Source organism: Telmatherina bonti (assembly GCF_933228915.1).
Source record: "Telmatherina bonti genome assembly, chromosome: 14".
NCBI lineage: Eukaryota > Metazoa > Chordata > Actinopteri > Atheriniformes > Telmatherinidae > Telmatherina > Telmatherina bonti.
This window is the reverse complement of record NC_136612.1, coordinates 30115344-30134541: the sequence shown is the minus strand read 5'-3', so window position 1 is coordinate 30134541 and position 19198 is coordinate 30115344. Positions and strand designations below refer to the sequence as shown.

Genomic DNA, 19198 nt, shown 5'->3' with positions numbered 1-19198 from the left:
ACCCTCTTTTACTTCTCATGCTGCCTTGTGACTTTGCAAAAGTGCAATATTGTAATTGGTGATGAGGTAATTCAAACAAAATTCCCAGATGAAAACATGGATGAGTCAAATGCTGGTGAAAAGTTGGCAAATAGAAGCAGGGATGATGTTGATGGCTCTATATTTTCACTACCAGTCAAGCTAATGAATGTTGTCGTTAAGCATTTCAAATCCCTTATTATCTGCATACTGTAGGGTTTGTTTGCATATATGATTTTACATCTTACAATAGTCAGGCTACAGATTTTTTTCAAAGTGTTTTGCTGCCATTCTGGCATTTACAGCTCTGTTTTCCTCTGCACATGTCCACACACTCCCACTCTTCCCCCCTTTCCTCCCCCCTCCATGTCTTCTAGCCCGAGGGCAGGTAGGGCATCTCGTTATGGTAGTTGTAGTCCGGGCAGACCTTCTGCACCAGGCGGTAGTCCGTGCTGTAGAAGGAAATGTAGATACAGATGACTTTGAAAGGCTTGGAGCAAATCCAGGACACGTGGCTCTGGATCTGCTCCTGAAAGCAGGTCTTGGAGGGGTCGTAGTTGCACAACGAGGTGCGCTTGCTTCGATCTACTTTCTCGTAGTCCACCCGGCAGTTGAAGATCTTTGAGTCCTTGGGGTAGACCACACTTTGGCGCTCCAGGTCAAACTCCACCGCCTTGACAGGTGGCACCAGGCTGACCGAGATGTTGCCCTGGCCTGTGGAGTTGTGGCGAAAGTAGACGCTGAACGTGCCGTTACCGTGATCCACGATCTTGCCAGTGATCAGCAGGTTAAGCCTCACTGTCTTGATATTGGAATAGAAGTCTCCCCAGCCAAACATCTTCTTGAACTTGCCGGTCTTAACAATTGGCCGGCGTTTGACCCTGGAGCTGGAGGTGTCAGGTTTGAGTAGGTCACTGCCTAACATCTCCCAGAACTCCTGTTTAGAAAACTCCTGCTTGGAGAAAGGGACTGGGGTGCGGTAGGGCAAATCTAGAGAGGTGGCATTTGCAGCTCGGCTTTTACTGCTCAGCATCCAGCGGCTCAGAGGTGAGAGCGATGTCTGCCCACTCAGAAGGCCCACTGTCTTGGAGGATTCGTCTGAAGAGCTCTTGGAGTTGGAAGAGTCATCTTCTTGACCCATCACCACCTGGAGACATTTGGCGAAGGAGAAGATTGAAGGAGAAAATAAAGAAAGAAAGTATTACTGGTCAGGTTAGAAGAGACGTGTGCAGAAACCAAATTAAAAATTAATCAATATTTAATTTAGCGTTTGCACCTCTAGTAGTGTTAACTGTGACACAGTCTATCAATATCAATGCTACTACACGTTTTGTATGTCATATATATATATATATATATATATATATATATATTTTATATATATATATATATATAAAATAATGGTATTATTACATTCTTTTGTTTATCCCAGCTACAGGGGGGAAAAAAACACTCCTTTATGTCTAGTTTTCACAGAGCCGATGTAATTCCCTAATCTCTCAAAGGGGCCAGAGGGGTCGGGGAGCTGATTCCACTGGAAAATCTACACCAAAACTGAATTCACATACAGTGTATCGCTGCTCAGTTTAATCAATATTTGTGAGGGTGGACAATGTTCTTCACAGGCTGTAAAACAATAAAGCACCATCGCTTTAAAATGCTCTCTAAAGTTCCTTCTCTGACAACAGAGGTCAGAGGTTGATTTATGCACTTAAAGCAAGCGAAGATGAGTCAAGCGTTTACATTAAATTTCATTTTGTCCATCTCGCCGTCTCAGCTCACGCAATCTGATTTCTTGCTGGAGCTGCATCAAAAGATCCTCCAGCTGAGGATGGTTCTTATGTAAAAATCTTAAAGGAACTTAGTCCAGGTGGAGCGTATACTCTGCTGTATTTCTTGTGTTGAAGGGAGCTTTTTGCTTCTTAAGCAGTGTGTTCAGCGCGCAGAGGAAACTGTAACTGCCTCGAAACATTTCGTCGGAGGATCAAAGTGTTTGAGAAAGGAGAGGTGGGCCAGCGGGAGGGCCCGAGAATAAAGTGTAATGTCCAATTAAGACTTCCAGTGTTTTAATTAAAGAAAGAAAAAAAAACCTGCATCTGCACACACTCACACACATGCACAAAGCTGTCAGATGTTCACATCAGCTGAAGGGAGGGGAAGAGGAGAGAGGGAGATAAGATAGTGATGCTGCTCTCAGCAGCAGCTTTGTGAAGTGTGTAAATGTGAAAGTAAAGGATATTAATTCAATGCTAATTGTCTATTAACAGGTTGCTTTTCGTCTAATGTGCAGTTTAAACATCCAGTACTGTTGTATCCTTTGGATTTGGCAGAGGAGAAAACACACCTACATACACATCTGAGTTCTGACTCGTGTTACATGCAAACAATAAGTCATGCAAATGCGAATGCTGAGGTAACTCTGTGTATGTGAGTGTGCTGCTCCACCCAGGAGATCTTACAATGATGCATAATGCATGCATCCCTGTCTGTGCTCTGATCCATCTACTGTCTTGACTGCCAGGGCTTCCTTATACCGGCTTAGTCAGGATTATTAAGTCTGACTCATTTCTGTTCCACTTTATGCAGGTTTTTCAAGCTCACTCACATTTGTTAACTTGCACTGCAGTCAGTCAGTGATATTGATTTTCTGTCTCTGTAAAAACATGTATTTCCCTTCATAACGACATGTATCGCATTTCAAGTGCCTTGAAAGGATTCCCACTGATGTGGTTGTGGTCTGATGTTTGGACTCAGTTGAGAGGACTCCCCTTCTTCCCTTAATCTGGCTTTATTCCCGCGGGGGTGTTGCAGGCCAGACACCCTCTGCTCTAGTTACCTGTCTGCTGCTGTACTACACTGCCGCTCACATCCTCTAGCTTTCCCAGGGGCCGATAACAGCCCTGACAAGAGGTTTCTTCCTCTTGAATCAGATAGCTCCACTAGATTTTTTTCCTTTCTTTTTTTGAGAAAAACAAACTCATTAATAATGAAGAAAAACTGAAAGAGCTGAAGACTTATTGATTTTAAATCCCTTCAAATGTTTCTTTGTTTTCCAGAGAGGAAACAAAAGGGACAAATATGATGACTTTGATGACACACCATTCCCCATTGATGGACTAGTTTGTGATTGATTTCTTCCCTTCAATGGGCGGATAGCCGCTGGGCATTGAGGGGAGCGCTGCCTCCCTCCCAGATGGCACTTAGGGTCCCCTGCAGTGTCCAAGAAAAAGCCCCTCTGGGTTTTTAAGTTTGTCCCTCTTGATGTCTTTTAAACTGCCCTTTGGTTAGAAGATCATTTTGCCAGTTTTCCTTAGATGTTGCCAGCAAAAAAAATCTGAATAAAAACTAAACCTATTCAAACACTCTTTGTGAGTCTCCCTCCCTCTCCTGCACAGTCTTCATTGTGAAGCTGGAAAGGCTGAGCTGCACGAGGAGAGATGAAGCGAGCGCTCTGTTATCGCTGAACAGAAGATTTAAGTGTCTGGCACCACTGGAGGTGTCAGATTCAGTACACAGCATCATTGTCAAAGACAAATGTTAGAATGAGCTTAATGTGGCTGTGAAAAAAAAAGCCCAATCCGCTACAGTAATGATCACTACAGCAACTGTTTTTGTTGCCAGTGAAGGGATGGCTTTCACCTGTTTTTTTGCATGTGTGCGACATGGTCTGCCGAATGACGCATCCTGCCGAACGCGTGACTTCAGCACATAAAATATTTTCCTCATTAAATATTTTAACAAGCACCACAGTTCCTTTCTCTTCTGGAAAAATGCAGACTCCTACAACTCTCTTGCCTCCCTGCATTTAACTAGGGAAGTATATGAGGTGTAGGATCTAACTATCAGCACTCTTCCAACTTGTTCTTCTGCTTTGTAAGCAAATTGAAATGGTAAAGAATAACCTCAGAATTTAGTGCAGTTTTCACACGGCAGAAGACGAATATGCTGCTCTGCTGTGATAGTTTGTAAAGCGTACGCCCCGACGTTGTGGTAACTGTCTGACATCGATGCTATGTATGAGACAATGTCACTCATTTGCCTCCGCATCCTCTCTACATGACAAACCAAGCAGCCGCAGCGTCATCGTACTTTAAAAGGTCAGAGCAAGTTTCTTTCAGAGGAAGTTTGTTTTGTTTCATGATACTTGGCAAGATGTATCCGAGCTTTGAGTACTGTCGGCAAAGTGTGGGCGACGGGCAGTCAGGTCCTACTGAGGGGGCGGAGGTTCAGGCTGATTTTGTCATTTGTCATGTGTGCTAAGTGAGTCAGTGAAACGGCTGGAGAGGACGGGAGGTGGCTGCGGGCTCTGTCGCTGTGGTAATTGTGAGTCATTCAGGCTCAGTGAGCACAGGCCCCAGGCCTCTCTCCCAGCAGGAAGTGCTGGGAAGGCAGCGATCCTCACAAGCCTGCCCGCTCCACAGGCAATAATCAGCCTGTTGCAGTGACAGGTACACTGTTTTAACCCCTTTCTCCCCGTGGCAGAAACTCGCTGTTAGCGAGTTAAGGAGCAGAGATCAAGGTGGGAATTAGCTAAAATCTGGGCAGAAAGTCTCCTGGAAGCAGAAGCTCGTCGGTGCACAAACCAGTAACAGAGACTGCACAGTAGTTTTTTGACAATTTGCGGAAGAAAGAAATGAAGCAGCTTCTGCATAACAAGCATTCTAAGAATATGCACAAGTGACTGATGCTATTTGTCATGAATTTGTCATTGTCAGACAGTTTTCTGTACAGTTCCTCTCATCTCTGTGCAGCATTTTTGTTTTGAGATGATTGTTTTGTTTGGGTGTTTTTTTTTTTCATTTTGTTTTTGTCTAAATAGTTTATTTATTTAAATTTTACATAAAATAGAATTTGAGTCCAGTTTTTCCTTTTTCATAATGCATGCTTTGAGCGTGTGTGTGTGTTATGATTTTGTTTTTCTTCTTTTATATTTAAGCATATCTCTGATACTTTGGTGTAGACCAGTGGTTCCCAACATGGGGCAGAGGACCCCGCCACTCACCCTCCAACAGTTTTGACCATTCGGAGCCATTGTGTTTTCTGATTTGTCCCTTTTTTAACAGTGAAGCTACATGTTGTTTATTTACCTCAGCCAGAATACATTGCGGATGATTAGACTCACAGTAATAAAAGCGAAAAACCAAGCATGGATTCAGAACAAGGGTCCAGAAGGGGGTCCCCTAAGGGAAAAAGAGTTGGGAACCGGTGGTCTAGATTACAGTCTGGTCTGTGTTTTCCCACTTCCACCCAGCTTCATCTTCATTTAACTGTCTGGTTTTTTTGGGTTTCTTGTTTTCATGGCGCCTCAGATGTTGTTTTGGTTAAAGGGGTGCTATTATGGTATTTGGAGTTTTCTGAGCTTTCTACAGTGTTGAATCCTCATCAGACATGTGAACGGCACTGTTTTTTATCACCTAAACGCATGTTTGAGTTTGAGTTTGAGTTCCAGCACGCTCTCCATTCGGTTTCCATGGCGACGAAAAACACGTCGTTTTTCTACTTGGAAATCCTTGTGACGTCCCGGGGGATAAGGTTCGGTGATTGGTTACCTTCTACTGGTTAACAAGGGCATGTACAAATACATCAGGCGGGTGGAAAACGTGGGATAAAGTTATTTCCAATGATGGCTGGTGAGTTTACCAAAGAGAGACATCCTGCTGCATTCCTTGCTGTGGGTTGCTGTTTTCCACTTTGTTATCAGGGTCTGATTCAGGTTCCAACATGTAGGGCTGTATGCTATGTGTTGACATTGTATTTTGTTTTTTTTATTGAGTTTATATGAGCCTAATCCTTCTGTTTATGAGATGTTACAATGACGGCGAAAGCAGGTGCGGTGCGCGCTCCCGATGTAGTGCAGTGGCGGGAGGCGGGGCTTAATGCGGAAGAGTCTCAATCCACTCGTTTTGCCCACAGGCTGATCTGACAGCCTACGGAGAGGGTCGGTCTGAAGTAAATAAAGCGATTTGTGACAATAACTCGATCAATCCCAGCCCTTCTGGTCTCAGAAATAAAAATAAATTAGCCTGAAATGCACATAATAGTTCCACTTTAAATAAAAGTTTACCTTCTTCACCACATGTCTGCTGACTCCTTCTCACACATTGCAACTTGTTTTTTTTTTTTTGTTTTTTTTTGTAACCTCCTGGTGATTTTGGTGAGTTGCTGTCTTTGTCCAACCACAAGAAAAGAAATCATAGAAAATCCTGCTGACTGTTTACCAGCCGAATAATGATGGCGATGACACAAATAAAAGTCTACAACTTAGCAGCTGAAGAGCCAGGGTATGTTCCCAAGCAGGGTTACAACAAATATTTCACTTCACCACCTGGATGCAAACATTTTAATAAATGCAAATATGTTGAAGCCAATTTCAAATATCCATTTTTTCCCCACGTATCAAAGATGAAACAGTAGCAGTTTTTTCTTCCTGACTCTGAGCCAAATTTGACGGGCAAATCTTCATCCCACTCCTGTGTTTTCATTTCCTTGCACTACAGTAAAATGTGGAGTGAATTTAGCTGATCAGCTGACACAGGAAATCTGTCTGTTGAGCCACCGAGCAAAACATGCGTTGATCCTGGGGAGCTGACAAGTTCAATAAGTACTCCACTTTCCTCTGACTGTTGAATTAAAATCTTCATCTCTAAAATGGCATCAATTTTTTATTAAAGACCCCAGCAGCTTAAATTTCTTGGGCGTCTGTCAATGCTTCATTTTTCTCCACCATCTCCAGATGTAATATGCTCTCTGCAGGAGATTTCACTGTTACATGATTAAAGTCTGAGAATGGCTGTGCCCTTAGAACTAATTATTCTTCTGGCTAGTCTCGATCCAAGAAGAGGTGGCGGAGAGAAAGGTAATTTCACCAGAAACAAGCCGTTTGACTCCCAATGAATAATTTACTCTAGCTACTTGGGGGTCACGGCACTTTAAGGCCTGCAGTAGGCGGCGAACTCACTACACTGAATCTTTTTTCTTTTAAGCTCTTTTCCCTCTCCATCCTGTCTTTCTGCATCCCCAACCCTTTTACCTGGCTCATTTTGGACAGGTTCAGTAGTGTGTGGGTCCCCGTGGAACACAGCTCATTTTGTATGCTCACTATGAAGCTTGGCTCTGAATTGGCTATCAAACTTTAACATTATATGATATCGACAAGTTGGCGGTGCAAGGAGGATGACAAGTGGCAGCAGGGGACGCCTTTACCCCAGTCCTTCCCCTGGGGACTGAGAAGCAAAATGAAGGCTGATGGGACGTAGCTGATTAAAGCCACACGGCAGTATTCACACCTGTCTGGTGAAAGCTGGAAGGGCTCTACAAGTCTGGGAATAAAGGCATTCAGTAAAATGCTTTCCTATAATATGATGCTACAGTCTTAGTACTTTTTAACAAGATACAAGGATTTCTGCCAGTTTAAAGCTGGAGTATGTAAGATTTTCAGTATTTAAAAAAAAGAAATTTACTAAAAAATAACTACAATCATAATTAGATATTTTTTTAAACATGTAGGTTCCAGTCTGTCCATATTTGATGTGTTATTAAATTACAAGTTTAATTAATGACAAAGACCATTCTTAAACGTTTGCCTACTAGTAAAAAAAAAAGTGCTTTTTGTCATTTGTCATTAATTAAACTTGTAATTTAATAACACATCAAATATAGACAGACTGCAACCTACATGTTAAAAAAAACTTTCTAATTATGATTGTAGTTATTTTATTAGTTAATTTATTTTGAAAATATTGAAAATCTTACTTACTCCACCTTTAAAGCCTTTTTCACAGCAACACTATATGAAAGCATTAATCCTGGTAATTGTGCATTCATTGATACAGAATGAGACTATCTTTTCTGCAGCATTTAGTTGAGGGGTAGATGTGTTTTTTATTTGCACGATGACCAGCAAATTCGTGCAGCACTGACTGCATGAAACTCCGAACTGTGCAAACGGTTTCTTTCCTTACAGCAAAACAGTCTCGACACCCAGAAGTCCAAAGCACCACCTGCCTCTGCAGTCTTAGCTGATTTTGGACTTTATTGTGTTTTAACCCAAAAATGTGAGGAAGGAAGTGAAATCTGATCAGAAATGCTTGCTTGTGAGATATTTGACACTCTGACAAGTGAGACCTGCAGTCCATTTAAAATGGATTAGGACTAATCTGAAATTGTCAGCAGATAAACAAACCCACTGTTTTTAGAACAGCCTTTGTGTTTGGTGACCCCTGGAAAGTCGGGCTTCAATTACATGCCCACTGCAGAAATATGAGTGTCCAGATGACATACTTTAACTTTTAGCAACAAAGAGGAATATCCTGCTAAGTTAAGAAAAGGTTAAACACTTGCTTCTCTCTTGACTAACTATCCAGAGTCTCCTAAACCTGCAGGTGTTTTTCTTGTAAAGTGGACTTTGATGAGTACATGATTGCTCTGGAGCAACAAAGGTTGAAATAATTGCTGTCTTATTCCTGCAGCATTGCATTCTCAATCCAGCTCAGAAATCAATGTGATTCACAGAAAGGTTTGTGTTCAGCCAAAATTTCTTCATTCCTACAGCTGTGCGTTGCTTTAATTGGAGACCCCTGTGAAGACCCTCAGCAGGGCTTGTCTGGACGCATGCAGCACTCTGACCCTGAAAATCTCCGTACCGTCACCAGCCAGCATGCCGGTCAGCTTCAACTTACTTTGTATCCATTCATGCAGAACTGTTTACAGATTGCCAGAGAATCAAGAAACTGGCCTCATTCTGGTGTGATGTCAAGCAACTCCAGTCCCACCACGAAGAGGTCAGCGTGAGCCTCAGAGCCTCCTGCATCAAGAAAGCTTTAGTTTCCCTTCCTTCCTTTCACTGACAGCCTGGTGTTCCCCTTTTAATAAACCCACATCCCCTGGTCCCACATCGCCTTTTTCAATATCGCTGAGATGTCGGCTGTTCCTGAAAGTTCTTTCAATCTTTTGGAATTTTTACAATACATTTCCACAAGTTTTACTCGCGTCAGTTCCAACAGAAACTCTGCGAATTTTAAATGTCTGTTGTAGATTTTCCCATCCTCACTTATTCATCTTTGTGTGAAAGTCAAGTGCATCTTTATCTGGATCCCCTGGGAGCGACACCCACCCATTCTACCCGAGGCTACGGGTCGCTTTCTTTTGGCTGTGCGCTGTATCCACACTTCACAATCCCAACCAACCTATGGATATTCTGCCAGGGAGTATTTTGTCTCCCCAACAGCCTCCCAGATGGCGATGCCACAAGAAAAAGTGCTGCATTCGAGCCGACAACATATTCTGTTCTCAGGACAGTTCAATGCTTTGCTATGAAGGGCTGTCAGCATGTCAGGGAGTGTGTTTTCTTCCTGTCTCTCTTCGTCTCCTCTGTTGGGATGCGTGGAGTATGGAGGAGGGGCTAACAGGATGGTCAGAGGGGGGGTGGGGAAGGTGCATCTCTGGGGTCATTCCTGCTGTGGTTGTGCATAACTCAAGCTGTTTTACTCCACAGGCAGGTGGTGCAGCTTTGCTCATCCTCTGCTTCCTCATGTTTATGTATTGCATCTGTGACTGCTTATTGTTGGGTTATTATTATTACTATTTGTTTTTATTTTTAACAAAACAAAAATAGAAAATAATAATGAAGTAAAATTAGGTCAAAGTGAAGAAAAAAAACTTTACAGTTACTCTGGATGTGCTGGCAGAGTCGTAAAGCAAAGAAGCCAGTCTCTGTTGTATTTAAAGGTACGTTTAACAGCAACAGGCAGCATTAGCTACCTGCAGCACACTTTTAATCCGATCGAATGTTCAATCAGAATAAGAATGTAGCGTGTAAACATACTAGCTGATCAAATCAACCTCAATCAGAATAAATAACTCTCTTTCAGCTTTTCATCCATCAGCTCAGCAGTAAATAATAACCATATATACACTCATTCCAATCATTTTAGGGTGTGTATTGTTTCTGTGTGTGCTTGGACCAGGTGGGGGTTGTGTGACGTAATGAGTTTCAGGGAAGACTTGAAAAATGGTGGAACCTTAGTATAGTAGACACGAGGGCTGTGACGATAGGCTTTTGTCCCGATTCGATTCGATTCAGATTTTTTTGGGTGCCGATTTGATTTAAATTGCGATTCTCAAAATTCTTTGATTTTGCAGATTTTTGTAGATTAAAAACAAAAAAACAAAAAAAAGTATAAAACTTATTTTTACCCATCATTTTTCTTGATTTCTATTTGGAAAAAACATCACAATTACCCATACCATTATTCTGCTGCTATAATGCCCAAGAAGACAAGTAAAAAGATCAATAAAAACAATAAAAATGACATAAATTTTATCGTGGAATAATTTTTTTTATTTTTAAAATAAATAATTTTTTTAATTAAAAAATCGATTTTATTTTATACAAAAAAATTGATTTTAAAATTGTGAAGCAAAAAAATCCCGATTTTCGATTTTTCAGTTCGATTTTCCCACCCCTAGTAGACACAGCGTGTTTGTTAGAAATGACGGAGTGAAGGATTATTGAACATTTTGATGGTCAAAAGGTTCAAAATAAAAAAGAAAATCCTTCTTCTTCCAAACTAGTATGAACTGCCCGTGTCAAAATGATACACAATAGAGTTGTATTTAATCTGTCCATCATTAAATACATCTGATCAGATCACTTTACCAACAGTCCATGTAAATACATTGTAAGAGTCGAAACTGTGGATTTCCTGTTTAACAACACTTTGCTCATCAGACGACGCCCATCTTTAGTGCATTACTCAAATAAACCACTTGATATCTGAGGTGTGGACTTTAAAGAAAGAAAAATTATTATAAAGTTTTGTATTTAAAGTTGAGGATGACTAAAATCACAGCAAACAGAACAATTTGCCTTTGAGTGGAACGCACAGGCAAAAATAAAACATTTTATCTACAACTCTTTGATGCATCGCGTCCAGTGAAGTGGAAAGGCTGTTTTCTACTATAATTATAAGTGAGGATGGTATATTTGCAATTTTTCCACTTCAGTGGACATCAGGAGAGTCACCCAACACACTGCCATATGTAAGTACCAACTTTATCTCAGTAATAAACAGGACAACATACTAGTCGATTTTTTTCTTATAAATACAACTATATATTATTTTATAATTATTTCTATGGAGCAGATAAAAAATAAGCTGAATAAAAAAATAAAATAATATTAAAGACAAAGAAAAGTGTCTCTACATGTCTGAAGAGGTAAAAAATTGCATGTGAAATAAAATGTGCCATTGTTTTTTAATCCTTCATGCATCAGAGAGATAAAACAGTCTTCTGCATGACCTGAATCAGTCAGGTCCATTGTGTAGGAAATGTTGATACTTGGTCACACAAACTACAAACTCCATCCAACGTTAAAAAATAATATTTTACCCTAAACTTCAGGTGAGTTTAAAACCAGCAAAAAGGCTTACTCTGGAGACAGTTTGTCCCTTCTGGGCTCCTGTCAGAATGTATTTATCTACAGTTTTTCAGACTTTTCTAAATGCTGCACACTCAAACTTTAATTGAGTCTTATCAGAATTTAAAAACTAATTTAGGGAGTTGTGTCTCACTAACATTCAAAGCCTTCAACATAAGCAACTTTAAAGTAACACTGTGTAGCTTTCTGACCTTAAAGACGCGTTTCCGACTCATTTTGACAGAACAACGTTTATCGTAGAACAACAACCTTTATCATGAACGTTCTTGGAGCTGTTGTTGCTCCGCAGTGTCCCGAGGCTGAAAAACCACATTTCACAACTGATTCAATTCTGGACGCCGCATCGTTGTACAGCAGCGTTTTGCTTTACGGCGCCACTTTCACATGCTAGCAACTGGATATCAACGCACTGGCCATTTTGAATATGCAGCGCGGCTGACATGTCAAAGAAATACAGGAAGATATTACTCCGAGGAAATCAAGAAAAAGAAAGAGAAAAAGGGGCAGAATAAGAGATAAGTTTGGATGTAAGATGGATGTCAGAATAGCTGTTGTTAGAGAGCAACTCACTGAAAAAATATCAGCTGAAGCTCATTCATGATTTTTAAGAGGAAACTGTTGAGCAGCTCTCTTCCTCCTTATGCTATTTATGTTACAAAGCCCAACAATTCCTACACATTTAGGATGTACTTCAACCACATGATATCAGTGATTAAATGCTGTTCATATGTGGTTTCCATTTTCACACATCCCACCATTATAACCCGAGGATTCACATTAAAGTGACTCGCTGCCAACATGCATTATTTGTGTTTGCAGACAGCTTGTCTGTCCTAACGCTGACAAATTACAGTTTATTCAAGAAGTTTTTATGCTTAGGCTATTTGACCCTGGGTTTATTCCTCCTAATTAAAGATTTTGATGATGATCTTATATCGCCACCTTATGATCTTTTATATTTTCCCATGGGGAAAGTGCAGGCCAGATGTCCTCGGCACAATGAACTGTTCAATCTGCTTCCACATATCTCCAGCCTCCCTTGGAGAAATGTGACTGTTGTGAATGAGTTTTGAGCTTTCAGCATATGATGGGATGCAAGGTGGATCACATTGCAGCGGTGATGGCAAAAAAGGATGGGGAGGAAGTCGTGTTTGTGTGACCATATGCACAGCTGTATCAGACTGAGTTTTGTTTTTGAATGAGGATATTTGTGATTAGCTGAGGATGTAAATGGTTGGACAGGGTGAATGACCCTGTGAGGAGGGCAGGAAGGTAAGGAACATGAATCTGAGGGCTTTCGACAGGTTAAAACAGAAAAGCGAGTCGGATGCAGTGAGAATTAGTCAGACAGCTTCTGCTTTTTAACCTCATAAACAATCTTTGGTTTTGCACAGCATGTGTTGTGTATTGTTGCAGCACGCTGCCGTGTAGTATTCCAGGCAAACTGCAGGAAGTCGGGGTTTTAATGCCTTTTGTTGTCTCAGTTATGATTTAAGAGTAGGCTATACCCTGTTGTGAAGCTTTAAATGTTAAAGCATGATTTGTTTTAACTGATGTGTTGTGTTGAATCAATCCGTCCTTGCTGATGGCAAAGTCAAATAAAAGGTGATGGTAAAAGTGAAGGAGCAGCACTAGAAACTAATTTCTCCGTGTGAACTCTTCAAAGTGCCGTGTTTTGTTTATATTGCAGTTCATATGCATGCACAGAGAAGTGTGGCATTTAGACCTTCGAATATGTATGAATGTCTTCACAGAAATTCAATCTGCAAATAGTGACAGTTTCTGCTCAGCTACAGGGCTGGAATTCGGTTGTCAAGCATGATGGCCTGTGCGCATCTGTACAGAAAGCAATCAGACTGAGGATAAAACGGCTCTGTCTCTCACGGCCACAGAAAGGCTACCCGAGGCCCTCCTCCAGAAAATTCTTCTGAAGAAAAAGCTTCTGTGAGCTCAACATGAGCATGTATGAAGTGACTAGCTCCTGCATCTGCAGCGATCTGTAGGTCACACTGGATTTACTCCATTCTAGTTACAGTCTATATATAATGAGATATTCAAATTTATAATATATGCAGATATATTCTGACCTATAGTCCTGATTATTCTTTTCAGGCAAGATGGAGAAATATTTAGCAGCTTTTTAGATGCAACACTTGCTGCTTTATCTTTTTTCTTAGTACTGTTAATATAATATAAACTCAAACGTGTCAATTGCAACATACCAAACAAAAAAATAGAAACTACTATGAGAAACTGCTCAGTATAACAATTACAAGCCTTAAAACAAGTAGACTCAGCTTACCAACCTTTAGCAAGAACAATTAAAAACAAACTTTCACCTCAAATATTCCACAAATGACTCTGTGTGTGTGTGTGTGTGTGTGTGTGTGCACACTGGCTACTTAGCTCAGTGAGCCAAATCTAGTCAGTTTGCTGAGCCCCACTGATGGAAAATAAAACCCAAACCGCTGCCAAAAATAAACAATTTCTCAAGCAGTCAATTATACAACTGAGGAGGTTTATATTATTCATAAGCCTCCATTCAAATACAGAGAATTAGCATCTGAAACACATCATTAATCGCATAAACAGCAATCAGAATGGCACCTTGTATTAAAAGTCAACAATAATAGCATTTATTTGTGAAAGATCTCCGGAGACCAAACCTTCTCTAATGACAGAGCGGTTACACCAGAAAATAATCCACATTGAATTTTTAATGCAGAGTGGACCGTTATTAATCTCTGCTCTGTTGCATGGGAAAAAGTTACTTCATTTATTAATTGCTTCCTAATTCATCAATGCCACACAGCTAATGAATTACCAAAGATCGCCTGCTGTGGGATCCCATGTACGTTCCACGTAGATAACATGGTCTAGTGAGGGAAAGAAAAAGCCCCCCAATTAATTTAATTATCATTAGCCACAGACCTTCTGAGTTACAATAGGCTGCAGCCCTGCAGCTCACAAAAAGCTCATAGAACCAAGACAACAAGTGCCTGTTAAGCCTATTATCCCCACTCTGGTATCTGGCTACCTGACAGCTGAAAAGGCACACATTCCCCATGTTTTAAGGCAGCGTGTGCTCTCGTCTGTCAAACAGAGCAATCCGTTAAAAGGAACATATGTGACTCAAAGAATATCTGCATATTTTTTTTTCTTTTTACTACTGCTGTCTGTTATCATTCAAATCACCAAAAAAAAGTGATTTTAACTTAACTGTGAACTTCAAAATCACATTTTGAAATGAAAATCACAAGGTCATCCTAAAAGGGATGCTGGCACTAAGGGGTGCATTGAACAGCTACTCCACCTTGCTTGAATGTCTGGCTCTCTTATGTTTTTTTTTTTTTTGGATCTTGCCCGTTCTCTGGGCTCTGTGATGAGCTTCACTCTGCCCAGGGGTTTCCGAACAGAAGGATGTTTTTAAGTTTTCTCATGTGAATCATAGGCTGACTTCTCATTAAAGGCAGCTTTTTTTAACATGTCTGCAAGCCTACATGAAAGAGGAGTGTGTGATCTAAATTTGATTGTAGGTTATGTAATGCTGGAAGTTTTCATTAGGACTAAAGACAGAGCTGGACGCTTAATTTATTTTGCTGAAGATCTCTTGACAGGAAAAGGTATTGATTCCACAGTAACACAGTGAAAGCAGGGGCCATTAAACTACAATGGCCCCCAAAGGCTAAAGATGCTACTGCAACTTGTAAATGGACGCCATGACTTAAAAAAAAGTTATATTTTTCTGCCAGAATAAACTTTTTCCCCCTTTTTTATATAAACTGATTTATTTCTTTAAGCTGTTTTGTGAGCTTGGTGAAGCAAGATGTAAACAAGTATAAACTGAGCTGCTAAAGAAATGGATCAGTTTAAATGTTTAACACTTTCAGTTTTAGTTTTTATTTAATTTATCTGAAACTAAATTCATTCATTTGGATTTTGTGCATCACTTAGGCAGTAATTGTATTATTTTACTTAAACTAATCATACAGATACAACGAATGACTGGATGAAAGACTGAAACAGGATGAGAATACAACCCTTTATGATGAGCACCGACGCGGCGCTGCGCGCTCTGCAAGCTGCCTGCACGAGCCTCCCTGGGGAATATAGAGATTTCACCTGCCAAACCTGAGTCAGCTGAGCGGATCCAAAGTCAATATTATATTCCTAATAATTAGAAGTGAGGGTAAAACTGCAAAAACGCCGTCATGCCAGAGTACAACATAAAGCAAACATTTTCTTCTGCATCTTCGCAGGGGGCACAAACCTGAAGTTGTTTCTTATAAATTGGATATGGATAAGATCTGGTGACTGTGGCACAAGGTGTAAAATATAATTATGTGTAATTCAGCGACGCATAGGACGCCCCGAGCGTGACTCCCCCCTCACTCTGATCTTACCAAACAAGCGGTTCCGTTGAGGAGGAGCAGGATGAAGCCGTGGTTGGGACGCATCATTCCGGCGCGTAAAACTCACAGCTCCCCCTCCACAGCAGAAAAATAATAAATAATATTAGAAATGTTAGGGGGAAAAAAACCAAAAACTCCCGAACTCGGGCTTTTTCCTGCTTCAGGAAGATGCTCTTCCTATGGCACCGGATCCCTGTCGGCTGGCGCACGGTCCCATATCCAAAGCAGGCTCAAGTGCTGCTTTCACAGACCAACGAAAAAACAGAAAGAAAGAAAAAAGATCTGGAAAGCACTTGAAGCGCCTCTGTTCTGTCTGCTCTCCCCCCCCCAATCCCGTGTTTGAGTCACATTAGTTGTGGTGTGAGAGATCCATGTTTGCGCGGTGGGATGTTACATCCATTCAGAGCATGAAGAGACCCCAGATCTCAGAGTCAGATGACTTCACTGGGAAGTGCGCTGATCATTTCTGGTGATCCTGGAGGGATGGAGCTGCAGCCTCCTGCAGAAACTGAGCAAAGCTGAGACTGGCAAGAGCGAACAGACGATTTAACAGTTTCTTTTCTCCTTCTCTCCCTCCCCCTGTGTGTGCATGTGTGTGTGTTTGTGTATATCCCCCTCTTGAATCCCTTTCCTCTCTACCCTTTCCTCTCTCCCTCCCTCCTTTGTCTCAATCCCCCCCCCCCCCCTTATCTATCATCTCCCTCTCCTCCTTACTTTTCAGTTTAATCAATTAATCCAGCAAACAATCAAAAAGAAAGAGCAGCATGGAGCTCGTAACTACTAAACATTTCCATCCAATACAAAACATCTCATATTGGTTTTTCATCCCACTACAGCTTTCCTCAATAATCCACGGACAACTCTGTGGGCATTTCTCACCAGCCGCCCTGTCATTAAATGTAATAATCACCATGTGGGAGAGAAATATTGATTGGGGAAGACCATATTTACTATCAGACTGCTTGTCACATCATAAACTAAGCGGAAATGCCAGCTTGTTGCTGAAAATGTGTAACCTGGCTTTCAGAGCTCCAAGAATTTACTTTGATCTCTGACCGTCACTCTGTCACGTCATACATGTTTCCCTCAGATTGTTTGTCCTCCCTCCAGACCAGCAATTGATCAGGAGCTCTTCTGGAGCATATCGACACACAAGGTGAGCTCAGATGAACCGCTGACTGTCACCTCAGTGAGGTGTGAATAATAAAGACCTTTTTCAATAACACACAGTTCATTAGGAGCAGGTTAATGAACTGAAATGCAGGATATCGCTACACAGGTCGTCTCGCTCCCAACAGCTCCATTTCTGCTTAATTAGACTCATAATTGAGTTTTACTCAGTTCTTTCTGTGTTTTTAATGCCGGCTTGTGAAGTAGGAGGGGGCTTCTTTACACACGCAGCACCTGGTGAACCCCTGGTTCATTTCTCCCTGTCGATCGGTCAGAACCCTTTCCTTTAATGTTGTTTTGTCTCGGATCGACTCATTTAAACCATTTGCTCATGTTTTCTTTGCACAAACTAATGATGCATCTTGTGTTATCTGCCAGTGGTGTAGTGAAAGGGTTAATTGATCTTAGATCAGGGGTTAATTGGCTGCACAGGGCTTGTGCTGAGGGACCTGACCTTTGAGTGCATAGGGTCAGAGCTGCAGGTCCACAGAAGTGAAGGAGGGCCTGTCTATCCTGAGTGACTAAAACATAAAAGAGGATGGGCACAGGAAGGTCTTCCAGCTTGCTCCCTTCCACCGGTCCCACCTCGGTGCAAACATAGACGTTCACTGCTCATTATGATGCAGGAGAAGTTGATGAAAAGTCAAAATGAGCTCATTGACTTAAAATGCTGCTTGATATTGTTCCCTTGTTCTTTGTCATTGGATTATTTTGAAGGCTGAACGTGTATCTGGATAATTCAAGCCAGCCTCTTCGTTTAACCAGAGTATCAGGGAGCTCTCTGGGAGAGGAAAAAGCAACCTATAAAGGGAAATACGCTCCCAGTCCCACAATCTGAAGAAGCAGCAACCATAATAAAACTCCTTTCAAACCGGAACACGTTCATTTATGCACACACTTTCACTCCTGCACATGATTATGGGGCTATAACTCAGTCTGTATACTCTCTGGGGAGCAGCCAAACAAGTGGCTTCTATTTTTTACTCACTTAAAAAAAACAGCATTGTGGATGCTAAGATACCCATCATTTGACACCCAGCGTCGACTTATCTTAACATTGCTTCACAGACGACTCACATCAGAATGACAAATAGGAATGTGTGTTTGTATATTTCCTTTTTTATTCTGCTCTCCTGACAAACCGCAACAATTGTGCTCAATCATTGCATTGCTTGACACGTAATCCTATTTCACAGTATAATTCAGTTTGAATGTGGCGCTGCAGGCAACAGACAGCCTGGTGAGATGGCACAGACCTGGGAAGCAGGGATGTAGATGAGCGTTGGCTGCTCTCTAGTGTCTAAAGTAAAACCTGCACCCTCATGACAGAGGCAGTGTGCTCCAGTACTGATACCAGTCAGTTAAAGAAGTAGTTCACTGATGATTCAGATAAAGCTATTTTTTATTTGGTAAGTAGATGTTTGGCTTCATGGTGATCTGTAAAACTTTCTCCGCCATCATATAACAAAAGGAAGTGAGTTCACAAATAAATAAGTAAGAATGACCTTAAACGGTCCTCTGTGAAGCCCTTTTTTTCTGATTGGGGTTCTATCTTATTATAATTTATATTAGCTTTATGTTACAAGCACACGGTGGAGGTAACAGTCCTGTCAGTGGACACACTGTATTATAGATATAAATAAAGCTGGAGGACACTTGTTGGCATATTACCAGGAATTTGTGCCAAATCAGGGAACATGAGTTAGAAAGTGTTCAACAAGTTAGAATAAAGTATCACTGGGGGGATATAGAGAGTTTCTACAGTCAAAACATACACAATTCATCAGTGTTTCATGTCCTATGATATAAATTGAGCTCTGATTTTGTGAGCTTAGCTCATGTGCGAGATCCTTTCCCTCTTAAAATGCATTATTTGTCTTATTTGATGCCTTAAATTGCATCATTTTCATCATTAAATGCCAATGTCACATCCTGGCTTTGATATAAAACCTGTAACCTTTCTTTTGTGACAGCATCAAGAGCAAAGTTTGATTTCTTTCTCTTTATTTATTTATTTTTCTTTTCTTGCTGATGATGTAACAGTATTTCTTTCAGTCAGATATTAATGCCTTTAGATGATGATGTTTGACTTTATACGTGTCATATTATAAAAGATTATAATATTACCGTCACATTAATGGAAATTATATCATTTTAA

The 19198-nt window shown here is 41.0% G+C and overlaps 1 protein-coding gene across 1 annotated transcript; it reads right to left on the bottom strand.

The window, feature by feature from the left end:
- Nucleotides 1–391: 391 nt before the first annotated feature.
- On the bottom strand, nt 392–15918 carry LOC306765989 (neurexophilin-1; the record flags this gene model as incomplete). Its single annotated transcript, XM_079253558.1, has 2 exons — nt 392–1165; nt 15862–15918. 2 exons carry the CDS (start codon nt 15916–15918, stop codon nt 392–394), a joined length of 831 nt encoding a protein of 276 aa, XP_079109684.1.
- Nucleotides 15919–19198: the final 3280 nt, after the last annotated feature.